At 39.3% G+C, this 18,101-nt stretch overlaps 1 protein-coding gene across 1 annotated transcript; it reads right to left on the bottom strand.

Annotated features, from left to right (window-relative positions):
• Nucleotides 1-58: 58 nt before the first annotated feature.
• LOC138976727 (uncharacterized) lies at nucleotides 59-16,099 on the bottom strand. Its single transcript, XM_070349609.1, has 4 exons — nucleotides 14,869-16,099; nucleotides 8,982-9,155; nucleotides 8,350-8,562; nucleotides 59-6,611 (listed from the first exon to the last, which is right to left on the bottom strand). Exons 1-4 carry the CDS (start codon nucleotides 16,057-16,059, stop codon nucleotides 5,601-5,603), a joined length of 2,589 nt encoding a protein of 862 aa, XP_070205710.1. The 5' UTR covers nucleotides 16,060-16,099; the 3' UTR covers nucleotides 59-5,600.
• Nucleotides 16,100-18,101: the final 2,002 nt, after the last annotated feature.

Here is an 18,101-nt window from a genome sequence, read left to right as displayed (position 1 = left end):
GTGTTGTGCTGCGGTGTGTGTGTGTGCATACATTTGAAGAAGAGAGGAAAGACGCAAATACATTTGTCTTCCTTTTTTTTATTGATTGAAAAGTCTACATGGCTTTTTAATCAGTTACAAAAGGCTGATAATCGCTAGAAGAAGAAGATGAGAAAAAAATATTAGAAAGTCAACGCCACCCGTCTGCCCGCCACCTTACTCTAAATAATGACAACGATACAATTAAGAGTCTGGAATGTCTGGCCCAGCTGATGGAACAAACTGCAGTAGGCCGTCACAATGCAATTCAATTCGACTTTATTATCTAAATGTGGAATACACAGACATTTGTATTTTAACTACTAAATATGATGAGAATTGCAACACGAAATAAGCCTATACTTGTAGTTATGTTTTCTCGCAACCTCTGCAACGTCTCCTCCCGTTCGAGTATAAGACCAATGCTTGCCGAACGGGGAGCTTGTTTTGAAAAAAAAACCACATTACGTGGAAGATAATTATTATGTGTGAGAAACATGATCATTTACATGAAGAACAGGGCGGACATTTGCTTTTTAATTTTTGACCTGAACACGACCCTGCCATGACCTTGAAATTTGACGATGGTAAAGCACATTTGGGACATGGCAAGAGCTCATGAAGCATTAGAACTGTGGCCATTTTTAAAGCTACATACACAAGCGACACAAAATCAAAATATAACAGTGCATACAAAAATCCAAATATTAATATTTTTCTATTGTGGACGTCAAAGTGATGACTTCCTTTAAGTAGCAACAGCATATGGTTCTGTTCATCTCACGACGACGAGAAAAAAAGGTTTTCGAGTAATCGTCCAGTAACATCTGTTTATAAAATTAATATAAACCGTCCAGGAATGAATGTAAGCAATGAGAACGCATCACTACGTAATGTTTCAAAGCATTTTGTTTGTGCTTAAAAAAAAGCAAGCATATATTTTTCACAATAAAAAGTTTTTTTAGAAAGGTGTATACGTACATCTATAAATCTCTTTATAACCATAACAAGGGATATAAAGGTACTACGAGTGCACAAAGAGTCTGCACAAAGTTGGCTCCGGGAAATGAATCCTTCGCCGATCCTGGGGATCAAACCCACGCAGATAGCGACAAACTGGTTTCAAGCCAGAGCCGCTACCCACTGAGCTATCTCTCCGCCCAAGAACAAGGATCAGGTATTACAATAGTCCTGTCAGGTAACCCTGAAATAAATTAGGGTTGCTTTCTCCCTCAGGAAAGCAAGCTGCAATACAGTTAAGCTCGACTGCAACAGTTGTCTCAAAGAACATTATTATTTGCACAATGCGGCAGTAGAGTTGGAAGCAAAAAAAACCCAAGAAAGTGAGGTTCAGTCAGCTAGTCTTCTGAGAGAAACATTACAACAAAGTAAAACATGATACCAAGGGAATCAGCAAGTACTACATCATTTTGAAACATATAAAATTGTGCAAAACACCAGTCATACTGAGGATGCTAACATGTGAAGTTCGCTACAGTAGCACACATCAATAAAAAAGACATTTTACTAATGTACATAAACAAAGCTTCAAATGTGACAACGTGTCTCTAAAGCAAATTCCAACAACACTAGCTGATAGCGAAAGGCTGCACAAGTGTATTCCAAATTAACTAAATGTTATAATTACAAAATCGTGCTACAATATACAGTGTAGGAAAACTGCTGTACAGACAAGTATTAACATTAACAACAAATATTAAATAAACAAAAAGATCCAGTGACATAATTATTTATTTGATGCCATACATTTTAACTCCTTATTTGCTACTCATGCACATTATCAGATGCCAAAAATCATGTTAAATGCGGTTTGTTTGTTTGCTTAACGCCCAGTCTACCACGAAGGGTGATATCAGGGCGGTGCTGCTTTGACATTTAACGTGCGCCACACACAAGACAGAAGTCGCAGCACAGGCTTCATGTCTCACCCAGTCATTATTCTGACACCGGACCAACCAGTGTTAAATGCGGTGACAAGAAAACAACACAGGTAAAATGAATGAATATTCTAAATACATCAAATCAGGAAAAAGAACAAACAAAGAATTCAACATTCTTTACTCTAAAGCACAGTAATCTGTGTTAGTTCGCTGAAAGTGTGGACACAATCAGTAATCGTCATGGAATCAAACAATAGAAAAAAATATTCAAAGTATTTATCATCATCATCCTTAAAGACTGAATCATAATTACAAGCAAGGGTATTGCATAACATCCAAAGGAAACGTTACACATATATTTCAGCACAGATCAGTTGCATTTTGTCTTATTTAAAAAAGTGTTACATAAAATCATACAAAATAATAGCTAGAACCTACAGTCATATTAGTATATAACACATTTATCAACAGTGCACACTCATAATTTAAACCCGAAAGTCGTCCATTGATACAGCGTACTGGTTGACAAAGCCAAATATAAAGCTCAAAACTGAAGATGATGACAAGCAAGGACGACAAAACAAAACAAAAGGTTACCATAGGGCAAAGCCAAGTGTAGAAGAACAAACCGATTGGGTTTAAATGCACAACATTTGTTAAACGCATTCAAACCCAATCGGTTTGTTCTTCTACATATATTTAATATACAAAGTACTTATCATCATCATTACTAAAGACAGAATCATTATTACAAGCAAATGTTTTACATCCAAGGGACACGGTACACATATTTCAGCACAGAGCAGTTGCATTTTTCTTATTTTTGAAATCGAAAATCAAGCAAAACTATTGCTAGAACCTACAGTCTCATTTGCATATAATACATTAAGCAACAATGTACACTCATAATTTAAACCCAAAACTCGTCCATTGATACAGCGTACTGGTTTACAAAGCCAAATATAAAGCTCAAAACTGAAGATGATGACAAGCAAAGACGGCAAGACAAACCAAAAGGTTACCATAGGGCAAAGCCAAGTGTAGAAGAACAAACCGATTGGGTTTGAATGCGTTTAACAAATATACAAAGTACTTATCATCATCATTACTAAAGACAGAATCATTATTACAAGCAAATGTTTTACATCCAAAGGACACGGTACACATACATCTCAGCACAGAGCAGTTGCATTTTTCTTATTTTTGAAATCGAAAATCAAACAAAACCATTACTTCTTTAGCTCCGTAGGCAGAGAGCCAAAAGAGAGTTATCTGGGGTTCCAGATTTTCAATTCATGCAATTTAACATACAAATATTAGTTACGGCACAAATATTGCAGCACACGTAAAAATGCAAGTTAAGTCGATCTGCTTAAACTGCTTCAGCACGCAAGTCAATACGTTTGTTATTTATTACAAGGGAATTCAACTGTACACAACATTCACGCTATTCTCTAACGTTTACAAAAAAAAGTACAAGATATTATTTGTTAACAACAAATGTGCCAAAGAATATCTGGCACAGACTCCGCCGATCCATGGAGAGAAAAGACGACAAAACAACAATAAAAAAAACCACAAACAATCATCAAAAGTCAATATAATGTTATTAACAATTACACACAATATTTCTGCAATCGGATTTTAAGACAATCACTCAATTGAGGGTATCAGGTTTATATATCTCATCATCACTAAGGACTCTATCTTTATGTATTAGCAAAAACACGTAAGTTGCATCTACTTTTTCTTATACCGAAAGAGTTGGCAATCTAGGTACATGTAGAAAGCAAATAGCAGTCTGAATAAATATGAGATTCAATTTACAACGCTTTTTGTTTGATTCAAGTTTTATGTTAGTTGAAAGCTCTTAAAAATTGCTCTCTAGTGTCAGGTGGTTACGATTGAAGTAACAACAAGTCGCGTAAGGCGAAAATACAACATTTAGTCAAGTAGCTGTCGAATTCACAGAATGAAACTGAACGCAATGCCATTTTTCAGCAAGACCGTATACTCGTAGCATCGTCAGTCCACCGCTCATGGCAAAGGCAGTGAAATTGACAAGAAGAGCGGGGTAGTAGTTGCGCTAAGAAGGATAGCACGCTTTTCTGTACCTCTCTTTGTTTTAACTTTCTGAGCGTGTTTTTAATCCAAACATATCATATCTATATGTTTTTGGAATCAGGAACCGACAAGGAATAAGATGAAAGTGTTTTTAAATTGATTTCGACAATTTAATTTTGATAATAATTTTTATATATTTAATTTTCAGAGCTTGTTTTTAATCCAAAAATAACATATTTATATGTTTTTGGAATCAGAATATGATGGAGAATAAGATGAACGTAAATTTGGATCGTTTTATAAATCTTTATTTTTTGTTACAATTTTCAGATTTTTAATGACCAAAGTCATTAATTAATTTTTAAGCCACCAAGCTGAAATGCAATACCGAAGTCCGGGCTTCGTCGAAGATTACTTGACCAAAATTTCAACCAATTTGGTTGAAAAATGAGGGCGTGACAGTGCCGCCTCAACTTTCACGAAAAGCCGGATATGACGTCATCAAAGACATTTATCAAAAAAATGAAAAAAACGTTCGGGGATTTCATACCCAGGAACTCTCATGTCAAATTTCATAAAGATCGGTCCAGTAGTTTAGTCTGAATCGCTCTACACACACACACACAGACACACACACGCACATACACCACGACCCTCGTCTCGATTCCCCCCTCGATGTTAAAACATTTAGTCATAACTTGAGTAAATGTAAAAACGATCCATCAGAAGTGATACAAATCTTGTCAATGTACCCTGCTGCACAAACGATTATCTTTTTTACATTTAAAAAAGCATTTGTTGGTAAGTGAGAGAAAGAATTCAAAGGTAAAAAGAGTTAGATTACACACAACGAACAACATTTTTGTCAATAAGGAATTGTGACAATTTCATAGTAATACATAAATAACAAAAACATAAGTTGTGCAGTAAAATATTGATGAAAAATCACTAGAATAACATTTCACTTCATACATGTGTAATACAAGGTACATAATCCACAAACAAATGTTCTAAATAATAACCTCACGTGGGGTTGAAAACACACAGTGTTGGATGCAATGACTTCTTTGTACCACGTAGATTCAACCAAGGAACACACAAGAAGTGGATTCTTGTCAGCAAAATGACAATCGCCATACTGACCAATAGTCTGAATGAAGGTTCTCTTGACATGGACGTACACTTTAAGCTGATGACGACGGCAGTCACAGCCAAAGTCAAATGCACATACAATGTATATAATTGTATATACAAACTTGGAAAATCCGAGATTGACATCACTAAATAAAACATACTTCGTAAAATTCATGGTTTTATGGTTAAAAGATCATACATAATAAAAATGCAGAGCAGAGCTGCTATAATTATGTCCTTGGTCTCCAAACAAGAACAAAATCTCGAATGATGGGCAGTAATTTACAGAAAAGAAACATTCCCGTGTATGCAAAGCTTTAATTAACTCTCTCTTGTGTTTGGTTCTGTGCGGTTGCAGAAAAGCGTACCAGCATATATACCGTTCCAACACAAAAATCACTCCACTTATCTGTAGAGACTTAAGTAGCCAAAGTGAATCACCTAATCTACAAAGGGAAACTGCCCGCAGTATGCATGTTAACTTTACTCGCTGTCTGACACGTAAACAGGTGCATCAGGTTCCGACTGATTGCCCACCGAGAGAATGGATGCATCCAAGTGGGAAGAAGACAGGGAAGTGGACTGCGACTCGTTCACGACTCCCAAATCACCGTCATCATCACTAGTGATGGAGCCCCTGTCTGGCATCTCTGGAAAAGCTTCAGTGTGACTGCATTCACGGTCAGCAGTTCGGGAAGTGCTGATCTCCTTTCGGTACGTCTGGCTGTCATCTTGAGAGCTCATACCTCTCGCTCCTCTGTCACTACGTTGTGTTCTCTGAGTTGTGCTTGGGAACGATGTAGCCATGCTTTGCGCATGAGCCTGAACTTCTGAGCTGCAATGTGCAGTCTCTACATTAGTCACAACTGATTTCCTCTCCGTAGCTGCATTGTCCTGATAATTACGATGGAATTCGCTTGCAGTGTTTCTTGGCATGCTGTGCGCAGAATTTGCAACCTCAGGGTGACGAACTGCAGACTCGACTCCATTGTTTATCGTTTTTCTTTCTGTTGCTGCCCTGTCGTCAAACTCAAGGTAACATCGTCTTGCATCGTTTTCTCCACGTGTTTCTGCACGATTTGCAGGGTCTTGATGGAAAATGTCTCTCGATAATTGTTCACGGTGAGGTTGCACAACTGCTGTCTTTACATCTTTTGGTCGAGCCCCACCTCCAACAAGTGGGTCGTTTTGATGCGGGGCGTTTTGAATTGTGGCCCTTTGAAAAGGGGTGCTTATGGAGCTCGGTTGGTTGCAGTCCTGTGAGGGTAAGTTCGACTGACGGTGGTGGTCGTTGTTTGGACCACATGGATTTTGTCTTTGGACTGAGGGCAAAAGGTCGTGTATTTGATATTCATTCCTCACGTAGGTTTCGGGTCTTTGGGTTTGCATTGAGGGGAAATAAGTCTCCGTGAGCCTTTGCAGCTGCTCCAAGCTCAAGCCACGCAACACTTGTTCCCTGTCAGCAGTCGTTGATCGCACCGGATCTTCTTCCATCTGCACACACAAATCAAACTTTAAGATATAGTCTGGGGCACTGTTTTGCGACTTGCATTCGAACGTTACAGTAAAGCCCCAGTCTGTCTCAAATGCTTTACAGAACGATTTAAATCTTCTCACGAAAAAAGCAGTTCTAACCTTATCGAACACACTTGCAATAGCATTTACCGGTAATAGCATTAAATGACACAGTTCGTTTGAACGCCTATTTAGCTTGCGTAAACCACACACCAGATTTCGTGGTTTATCTAACCCATGAGCCATCGTGAACCAGTGTGATCCACTTTCCTTTTTTTCATATTTTCGTCGTCAGTTCGTGATTTCGATGCGACTCGCTGTATCTGCAATATCACGTTATTGTGTACCTCTGAATCTAAAACGCAACAAATAGCTGCGAGTCACACGAACTCATCGGCGGCAGTTGGCTTCAAAGAAAGCAAGTGCTATGCAGAAAATTCGTCTGCTTTGAGACACAACCTTGCGTGAACTGCTTCCCGGCTCCCTTTTTTAAAACTTTCAAAACTGCGAATTGTACTGATCTTGTCATGATGAAAAAAGACATCTTTTATGATTTAAGAATTTTTGTGTTACAAGCTGTCAATTTATTATATAGGTTTTAAAAGTTAGTTCTAGCAGCAAAACAAGGCGTCCGATTTGTCTCATTGTAAATCCGGCTGGCCACGCTAAAAGAAATTCTTTGAAAAAATGCTTGCTCTTCACGGAGGGCACCCAGGCTGTTCTCAAGCGGTGAGTGTACTGCATGGAAAAGCCTTTTTTTGTTGTTTTTTGTTTTGTTTGCTTAACGCCCAGCCGACCACGAAGGGCCATATCAGGGCGGTGCTGCTTTGACATATAACGTGCGCCACACACAAGACAGAAGTCGCAGCACAGGCTTCATGTCTCACCCAGTCACATTATTCTGACACCGGACCAACCAGTCCTATCACTAACCCCATAATGCCAGACGCCAGGCGGAGCAGCCACTAGATTGCCAATTTTAAAGTCTTAGGTATGACCCGGCCGGGGTTCGAACGCACGACCTCCCGATCACAGGGCGGACGCCTTACCACTAGGCCAACCGTGCCGGTCATGGAAAAGCCTGACAGTGTCTGTGACCAGAAACTGATGGTTTATGTGAAGCTGTGTGTGCCTTTAATGATCAAGTGTAGTTGTTCAAATGCTTGCGAAATCAATTCGAAAACGTTTTTTGGGGAAATTTGACGTCCACAATTCGCTCGGCTCCAAAAGAGATGCACCAGCAATGATTTGCTTGAAAATTGTTCGTACCTGTGCTGCAAAACCGGACTGACCATTATGTTTGTGTCAAACGCCCGATTCCATATTGCAGGCAAAACATGTTGGACTTTAGAAAATCGAATCCTAAATCTGGCACATACACTGCTGTCAGTACCATAAAGTAGGTAGAAGCAAAAGTGAAAATGAGAGAATTGCCGTCTTTATTACACAGCGTGTATTAGTCAAATAGCTTCACGTTCAGACATTAATTCTTTGGCCATGAAGAGTATACAGGACGGCCGCAGTATAGATACACGCACCAACCCAATGACAATAGTGTAAACATGTTCACTACATTATATTATATTAGACGTGAATGTTACCTTTGACTGCGAAAACAGCGAAACAAACCACCTCACTGACTCATCTTTAGAAATGCACAGATGAACTTTATCTTTAATAACTGTTTTCACCACTACAGGCACACACAGAAACTCACCTCAACATTTAAAGTGACGGAGTTTTTCGCCTGATCACTCTCGGTTGGTGAGGGCTGAGTATAGTGCCATAGTTCTAAGACCAGCTTGAGCAGAGGTCCTGGGTCGTGGTTTTTCTCCGACATCAAGCACCAATGAACGGTGATGGGTGGCTTTTCGCGCCTGTCAGAGCAAGACTTATCTTTACAGCTCAGATGCTCTGCTAAGTTCTGCGACTGAAAGATTAAAGAAACAAATGTTGTCAAATACATGGATATTTCTTAAACTTCGGTTGTCAGTTTGCATACAAGGAGGGGCAACCCCCCAAAATGGGGAAAATTTGGTCTTTATGTTTAAAATGGAAAAAGTCACAATAACTCGACTTGAACGCAATGCTATCCTTCGAAATCGACGTATCCTAAAACAGGGAACAAACGTTCATAATAACCCACTCGTGCCAAAAACACGAGTGTACGTGGGAGTTTCAGCCCATGAACGCAGAAGAAGAAGAAGAAGAAGAAGAAGAAGAAGAAGTTGAATTAAGAGGCTGCACTGTAATCGTTAAACTTTTTGCTCCAAAAACGGTTCCATTCTTCTTACACACACACACACACACACAAACACACACACACATATTGACAATATTTATTCCAACCTTCACAGCCGCATGTCCCAGCCTCCCGTCCTTATCTACATTATGCTTCCAGAATTCCGCTCCAGGTTCCATAACCCGAAGCTCCATGTGTACCACGTCGGAGTCAGACGGATTCAGACACGATGTAAGGACGAGTGTGGCTTGTGCTTTCGGATTTTCCCCAATATAGTATCCCTGCAAAACAACAAAATATCTTAAGGTGGAGGTAAACTAAGCTATGACGTATGACAGTCGCAGTTGTCAATTGCTTCGTGCGTCTTTGTTTCTTGACCAGTAATTTTGGTGCCGTTGTGTTCCTAAGAAGCTGCGCTTTCCTTTGATATAAGGCTGACTGTGCATAACTGGGTCAAACACGTTAAAGTCGCCAGGTAATCAAGGTATATGCTGTGACTAATTGGAACCTGGCAGAGAGAAGATTATCATCCGTATGTATTCGTTATTTGGTTATTTTAGGGAACAGTTTAGTTAATTATTGTATTTTTAATTACGAAAATGTCCATTGGAAAATTTAGATATTTGAAGAGTTGGATTTGGGTGCATTACTGGAATTTGAGTTTAATATTGGAAGTAAATTTATGGTTTGAATTGAATTTGAGAAAAGAAAGACATATGAAGAAAGATGCTCCCTGCCTGTAAAAAAAAAAAAAAAAAAAAAAAAAAAAAAAAAAAAGAGAGAAGGCAAACACAATCAGGGTAGTAGCAACCTGCATGCAACTGAGGTCTAACAATACAATTTTTTTTAAAAGGTTAACAAAATAAAATTAAAAAAATCCTCACATATTCGTGTACGTAGCTTTGGTTTTGATTATGTACTACAGGATGTATAGATATCAGAAACATTAATTATTGCCGCCATTTTTATTTAACATTTTCCAAAGTATCTACTTTGTCTAGCAAATAATCAAAACCAAAAATATGTACACCGGTATATAATGATATAGAATAACTGTTCTGGTTCTTTTTCTCATCACTGCCAGGTTCAAATTAGTCACAGCATGTAACTTTATCGGCAAATAACTCATTACTTCATTCATTAGCAACTGTCACGTATTTGATCTTTTTTTTAATACACAGTGAGCCTTATATAATAGAAGAGCGTATGAGTTGATCTTGTTGTGCTCCTTTGTTATATCAACCATTGCATGACTTTGTAAACATGTTTATGAATTAACAACGTTTAAACCAGAGAGAGAGAGAGAGAGAGAGAGAGAGAGAGAGAGAGAGAGAGAGAGAGAGAGAGAGAGAGAGAGAGAGAGAGAGAGAGAGAGAGAGAGAGAGAGAGAGAGAGACCAGATTCCGTAGGAATATTTATTTCCATGGAAACTGAGGATGAAGAGGATGCAGAGCGACTCGGGGTGGAGTGTTTGGCTGCGTCAACTCCAGTGTTATTTTCAGAAGTATCCTGGGACTGGCTGTGCGAGTTATCAGAGAGAGAGAGAGAGAGAGAGAGAGAGAGAGAGAGAGAGAGAGAGAGAGAGAGAGAGAGAGAGAGAGAGAGAGAGAGAGAGAGAGAGAGAGACCAGATTCCGTAGGAATATTTATTTCCATGGAAACTGAGGATGAAGAGGATGCAGAGCGACTCGGGGTGGAGTGTTTGGCTGCGTCAACTCCAGTGTTATTTTCAGAAGTATCCTGGGACTGGCTGTGCGAGTTATCAGAGAGAGAGAGAGAGAGAGAGAGAGAGACCAGATTCCGTAGGAATATTTATTTCCATGGAAACTGAGGATGAAGAGGATGCAGAGCGACTCGGGGTGGAGTGTTTGGCTGCGTCAACTCCAGTGTTATTTTCAGAAGTATCCTGGGACTGGCTGTGCGAGTTATCAGAGAGAGAGAGAGAGAGAGAGAGAGAGAGAGAGAGAGAGAGAGAGAGAGAGAGAGAGAGAGAGAGAGAGAGAGAACAAGAACAAGAACAAGAACAATTCTTTATTTAACGAGGGTAATAGAGTAAGCAGTGATCTGCTTTTTTACATCTGGCCCTCGCCCTAAAGAGGGACTAGTCTAAAATTGCTAAAGAATAAGCAAGGAAAGAAAACTACTGCTACATGATTATAATAAAATGAAAGTAAGAACATATCATAAATTTACTTACAATACATTGCTTAAATGAAAAATGTTAAGTTCATTTGACATGAGTTAAGAATAATAGAGTAGATTGCACTGACGCAACAAAGCTGTAAATGCCATGCCCATTGACATACACTGCATTCGAAAAAGTCAGTGTATATAAAAATAATAATACATTGTTAAAAAGCACCGGTTGTTGGTTTTAACAACCATTCTAGCGACAACAGATGTTTATTTAGACTTCATGAGATAAGACGTATATCTGGTCTGAAAAACGTTTGTGCTGCTAGTTTGCCGTAGGATTGTCGGAAGAGTGTTCCAGAGACCGCTACCTGAATAGACTAAACAAGATTTGAATAGGTCAATCCTAGGCAGAGGCATGTTCAGTCTCATCAATTGGCGTGAAGTTTTTAACGTGAATTTGGAAAATATGGTTTGAGGTACACATCCATGAATAATTTTATGCATAAGGGTACCTTTATTATAACTTAGCCTTGCCTTCAGAGGAAGAATGCCTAAGTTCATGTAGTCTAACTTAGATAGGGTTGTTTTCCTTAATAAGACTACTTTGAGCGCTCGTTTATGTAATCTAATAATAATAATAATAATAATAATAATGGACATTTGCTATAGCGCATAATCATATATATGCTCAATGCGCTTTACAATAACTTAATGCCGTGTGAGATGGAATTTTTGACACAATATATCACGCATTCACATCGACCAGCAAACCTCAAGCCTATTAGGGCGAGCATTCACCTTTCACGGCCTTTATTCCAAGTCACACGGGTATTTGATGGACATTTTTATCTATGCCTATACAATTTTGCCAGGAAAGACCCTTTTGTCAATCGTGGGATCTTTAACGTGCACACCCCAATGTAGTGTACACGGGACCTCGGTTTATCGTCTCATCCGAAAGACTAGCACTTGAACCCACCACCTAGATTAGGAAAGGGGGGAGAAAATTGCGGCCTGACCCAGGCCTGAACACGCAACCTCTCGATTCCGAGCGCAAGTGCGTTAACCACTCGGCCACCCAGTCCAGTTAGTGGTTTGAATGAATTTTCACTTGCCGAGTCCCACAAGGTAGACGCGTAGTCAATAACAGACTGGATATGAGCATTAAAGAATAATTTCCTGGCTTCCAAATTCAGAAAGTGCTTGATTCTAGATAATAGATAAACCTTCTTGGACACTTGTTTAGACAGTTGTTCGATGTGGTGTGACCAAGACAGGTTGTTATCAATGGTCACTCCCAAAACTTTATGATGGTCGACTTTTTCAACAAGTTTATCATTAACCGTTAGATCGTGAAATATTGAGGTTATGTTCTGGCGTTTTTGCCTGGTTGTTATTATCATGCTTTTTGTTTTTGGGGGGTTAAGGGACATGTGATTTAGCTCAGTCCATTCACTCAACTGGTTTAAACTTTCTTGCAGTGTTTCTGATAAACGACTTAAATTGGTGTTACTAGAATGTATGGTTGTGTCATCTGCGAAAAGTTCACATAAATTCTCAATGTGAAGGGGAAGGTCATTTATGTATATAGAGAAGAGGAGAGGGCCTAAAACTGACCCTTGTGGTACGCCATATCGTACATCCTGCATACTTGATGCTGAGGCGTTTGCGTATACAGCCTGTTGCCTGTCACTAAGAAAAGAAGTTATAAGTTCAACCAAATCAATTCCGAGTCCATACAATGTGAGTTTCCTCAGTAACAACTTGTGGTCAATTACATCAAAAGCTTTGGCAAAATCTACAAAAACAGCTCCACAAAATTCATTATCGTTGATCTTTTCCAACCACTGATCAACAAGAGAGACTAAGGCAGTGTGACAGGAGTGATGAGCTCTAAATCCAGACTGGTTAGGGTGAAATAATTGATTGAGGTCAAAGTGCGATAATAGGTGCTTGTTTATATGTCGTTCCAGTGGTTTTGATAATACTGACAGTATAGAAATCGGCCTATAATTTGAGGGGTCTTTCTTTTCGACAGATTTAAACAGAGGAATGATTTTAGCCTGCTTGAGGGCTATTGGAAAATATTTTTGTTCTAAACATAGATTATAAATGTAAGTGAGGGTGTCAGAAATTACAGGGGCTGATAACTTTAGAATCCTTCCATCAAGCCCGTCTATTCCCCGGGTACCCGTTTGCTTTATTAAATGAGTGAGTGCGTGAAATACTTCAGGCACCGTAAGCGGAGGAATATTTAACTGAGATGAAATTTGTTTTGATTTACAGAAGTCTTCCAAAACTTCCAATTTATTTAAGGTTGTTTTATCGTTTATAATAACCTTTTCAGCTATTTTGGAAAAATGTGTGTTTAAATCATCAGGTGATATGTCCTTTAGACAACTTGAAGTAGGTGTAGTCGTTTTATTTGTAAGTTCATTTATTGCTTTCCAAATGTTCTTTGAATTTTGTTTTGAAGAAGCAAGGTCTTGAAAATACTTTCTTTTTTTTAATCGTTTCATTGAATTAACTTTATTTCTCTGTTCTCTATACTCCTCTTCTTTACCAATCGACTTTAAAAAATCACGATGATCAATTGCATCTTGTAATTCATCATCAAACCACTTAGGTTTTACTATGTGTTTGACTCTCTTAATTCTCCATGGAGCATGTCGATCATAAATATTAGTGAAGGCATTCAGCCAGTGTGTTAGAGCAGCATCAGCATTCGTATGATTATAAACCTCAGGGAGAGAGGAATTGCAGAGGTCACGGAGAAATGTGTCTTCGTTGAATTGAGAAAAGAATCTATATTTTATTGTCTTGTGGCCAGCTTTAGGAATTTTTATACCCTTTCTCGACCACGTTAGACAAATGGGAAAGTGATCGCTGCAACCACTAGCTGGAACACAACATTCAACAATGTTACGGTGATCAGTCATATAAATATGATCTATCAGAGTGCTGGTGGTTGCTGTGACTCTCGTAGGTGTGCATACTATTTGTTTGAGATTATAGAGGTTAAGCATATCAAGCCACATTTTGTTCTGTTTTAACAAATTAATATTAAAGTCACCTAACATAATTATTTCCTTTGATTCGAGAAAGACTGCATCTAACATCTGTGTAAAATTGTCTGACCAGTTTGCTCGCTCTGCAGGATTTCTATAACAGAAACCTATAAGGAGTGGAGGTGCTCTTTTCAACTTAATTTCTATCCACACCGATTCCACAAACTGCTCAAGGTGTGTTAATCGTGTTTTACTAACTGATTCGCTTATGTACAATAGCAAACCAGTTTCTTTGCTTTGCTGTGGGTCTCGTCGTAATACATTGTAACCAGGAATAGCAACATCAGAATCTGAAATCTGGTGAGATAATCTGGATTCTGAAAACCCAAAAACGTGAAAGCTTGAACCAGAATTTAAAAGCATAGTAGATATGTCAGTCATTTTGTTAATTGCATGGTTTATATTCAGGTGTCCCACGCGAAAACCCTCTTTAGTGGGCCATGCATTTGGACAGCTGTTCATCGTAAAACTATAAGTATAACAGTGTTCTAACTCCTGGGCGTTAAAATGAATCGATATATCTACTGAAATATCTTGGTACAAAATAAACAAATTAAAAGACAATAGCAAACGAGAGAAGAAAAAAAAAAAAAAAAAAAAAAAAGCAATTAAGAAACACAAAAATATGTTATCAAAAAGGAATACACACCGTAATATGAAAAAGGATACAATAAACTACTTTGAACGAAGAAGTAAGTTACTAATACTAATAAAGAGAGAGAGAGAGAGAGAGAGAGAGAGAGAGAGAGAGAGAGAGAGAGAGAGAGAGAGAGAGAGAGAGAGAGTCGAACCTTCCGATAGTCTTGAATATTCAGGCGACCGTCCCAGACATATAGAGCAACGTCGGCAAAGCGTTGTCTACCTGAGACCTTGTGCTCTCCGAAGGCCCATGCGTGCAATGTGGGCTGTCCCTGGCTGCGTCCGCAATGTGTACACACGTAGCACGAGAAACGATCTGTGCTGATATTGACAATTCCATCTGAGGTGACATGGAAATACCCATTCTTTTCCCAAATGACGTCCTCTGCCTCTGGTTGGTCGAAGCAAGTATTCTGGCCACGCTCTGCTTGGTCGGGTGTTGATGGCTTTGTGATTGGAGGGGTATTATCCTTGCCTTGAAGATTTGGTGTTTCCTCGTCAGAACTCCCATCTAAGGATTTGTAGGCGTCTCTTTCGCTTGTCGAGTTATCACTGGAAGGCGAATACGTGGCAGTATCTCTCGTTTCTAATTGCCTCAATCTGCTGAGTATCGTTTGACCGGATTCGTTCTTGGTAGCACGGTACACACGCACAATACTCAGATCTGCATCGGGTGGCAGAAAGTGTGGCAGATCGATCTGAACAGGTAGCTGGAAGTGAAAATCAGGACCGGCCCAATATTCTGCAAGTGGACTGACAACCAGATCTTCTCCAGGCAACTTCAGCGCCCTGTAAATGTGTTCATTGTTGACGCATACGGCGGAGCAAACCTGTACGGACGATTCATTGTCCACCGCACCAGGTGGCACATGCAGGACAACTTCAGAGCCAGGTTTTTGTAGTATCCCGCCATCGGTGGTGAAGCTTGCAGCGGCTTGCCATCGTGAACACACTATGGTCTTGGAGTGATCCCACGTATTTCCTGAGTCATCATGCCCTGTGTGTTCACCAGGATGAGGTGATAGTTGTGGTTCCGGCCCCGACACATACTGTTCTGTGTCTGGAGAGTCACCAGATTCCGTAGGAATATTTATTTCCATGGAAACTGAGGATGAAGAGGATGCAGAGCGACTCGGGGTGGAGTGTTTGGCTGCGTCAACTCCAATGTTATTTTCAGAAGTATCCTGGGACTGGCTGTGCGAGTTATCTGTACCTAGTTGCACTGACGCAGATGGTGCCAATGCGCTATCGCCAATACCAGAGGCCTCTAAAGAAAATACATCTTCTCTGATGGCCGGTTTGTCGTCGCTTGTCACTGCTGGCTCATGATGGAAATCCTCCATGCAGCACTCATTCACGAAGAGTACAGAGTCTTCGTGACCTTCAAAACATGTATAACAGACTGATTATGTTGTACTACAATAATGAGTTATTTCAAATATCCTGACTGTTAGCAAATGAGCCGGCAGGCGAATGCTGATATCACATATATATATATAGGACGATGTGGAAAGCATCTGTGAGACGTTACTTAAGTATGACACGTAATTACATATCTTTCAACCGTTTGACTAATTGCCTACAATTTCACATTTTGATTTCCCACCGCACGTTTTTAAAAAAATTATTTCAGTTTTGTGTCAGGTTCTAATGAACAGATTGCAAGATTGAATTGAGTTGTGATTACGAATAAATGGCTTTAGGGCGAGCCTGAATCGTGAGATCATTAATTTGTTTGCAAGTACTTTTTGCTAAATGTATAACATTGCAGTTGATTTGAGGCCATAATCAACAATGATGTCACTTTGATTTTTTGAACCCATGTAAATACACTGGCCTGTCACATAAATCTTAGTGTGTTAATGCTTAGTGTACATATCTGGTTTGTGTCTGAAACTTTCTCTTCAAATGCATTTTGATGCAACATATTAGACTTAAATTCTTAGATATATGTGTAGTCTTCTTCTTCTTCTTCAGCGTTCGACGATGGCTGTGTCTAAATTCTTTGGCCCGTAATGTTGATGAAGAGGGCTGTCATTTCCAGGTCATATGTGTAGTCAACATCTGATTCCATGATTTTATATTTTCATTCAGCACCCTTTTCATGTTGTCAAGGTTATAATTATGCCAATAGATACTTTTACATATGACCAACCATATTTGTCTTCGCTGGTATGTTTTAAAAAACAAACATTTACAATTATTGTTTTCTTATTGAGTAAATCAAGTTTTTTTGTAAATTATATATAATATTCACCTCTGTTCTTTAAGGGTTGTTTGTTTGTAAAGAATTTTACATCTGCAATAAGTGAACATAGTCACATAGCCTTGTATGACATTTATTTTGTAGGGGCTTTTTCAAGCCCTAGTTACTGCTACTGAGCACATTTTTGTGATATGTTGTATGTTAATTTACTTCAGTCTTGTTTGGAGATGATATAAACTTGGATGTAGTAATACTTGTTTTAATGGGCTTCTTATGTATGCAAGGCATATTGAATTTTTGGTGGCTGCGGCAGTATAACGATTTTATGTCTCGACATGTATTTCTCTCTCTCTCGACTGTATACAGAGATAAGAACAGCCTCGCCTTCACCTAGATCCTGCCTAAAAACAATGTTCAGACCTCATGTTCAGACTCGGCGTAATGATTCCGAAAGGACTACTTTTTAGCGGTCAAGTTTAGTCGTCCGCATACTCGAAAGTGAAAAAGAAGATGAAACGTTTTGCTACAGTATCGGAGGATGAACTGTCGAAGAAGAAAAAGAATCTCGTGCCAACCACTACGCAGAAGACCATCCGAGTTGCCCAGAAGAGTTCTGAAACACGTCACGTTCCAAATCAAAAGACGACATTCTATTCTCTTACGTTACGTCACTATTCTTGGTTTACGGTACCATTCGGCGGCTTTGCTACGAGTATGCCATAGTCTTGGTTGGCCGAGACCTTGAGGTGGAATGCGAGTGATTAGGTTTGTTGATTTTGCTCGGAGAAGTGGTCCGTGTTCAAGCAAGTTTCTTTCTTCTTTGAAAACAAAAACCCTACGACCAGTGAATGTCGAGATATATATGTTAATTGGATCTGTGATCCAAACATGCCTTTTGGTCAATCTCGATGGCAGTTTATTCCACTCGCCCTTCGGGCTCGTGGAATAAACTTCCATCTCGATTGACCAAAAGCAATGTTTGGATCACAGATCCAATTAACGTATAATGTGTATTTTTTGTTTGTTATGGGAATAAATCTATACTATAATCCATTCTCTGTCTCTCTCCAGTCTGTCTGTCTGTCTTTCACACCACACACGCACGCACACACAGAAAATATTGAACATAATAAGCACAGAGGAAGTGATCAGCTGTCAAAAGTCACGTGACTGCTGAGA

The sequence above is a fragment of the Littorina saxatilis genome, linkage group LG9, assembly GCF_037325665.1.
Source record: "Littorina saxatilis isolate snail1 linkage group LG9, US_GU_Lsax_2.0, whole genome shotgun sequence".
Taxonomy (NCBI): Eukaryota; Metazoa; Mollusca; class Gastropoda; order Littorinimorpha; family Littorinidae; genus Littorina; species Littorina saxatilis.
The sequence above is the reverse complement of the archived record's forward strand: the minus strand, read 5'-3'. Positions and strand labels throughout refer to the sequence as shown.

Excerpts from the sequence above, each read along its gene's own strand:
- LOC138976727 (XM_070349609.1), bottom strand. The coding sequence starts at position 16,059 with ATGGAGGATTTCCATCATGAGCCAGCAGTGACAAGCGACGACAAACCG. Across the intron at positions 8,563-8,981 it reads TGGGACATGCGGCTGTGAAG|TCGCAGAACTTAGCAGAGCA; the intron begins GTTGGAATAAAT and ends TTAATCTTTCAG. Across the intron at positions 6,612-8,349 it reads CCGTCACTTTAAATGTTGAG|ATGGAAGAAGATCCGGTGCG; the intron begins GTGAGTTTCTGT and ends TTGTGTGTGCAG.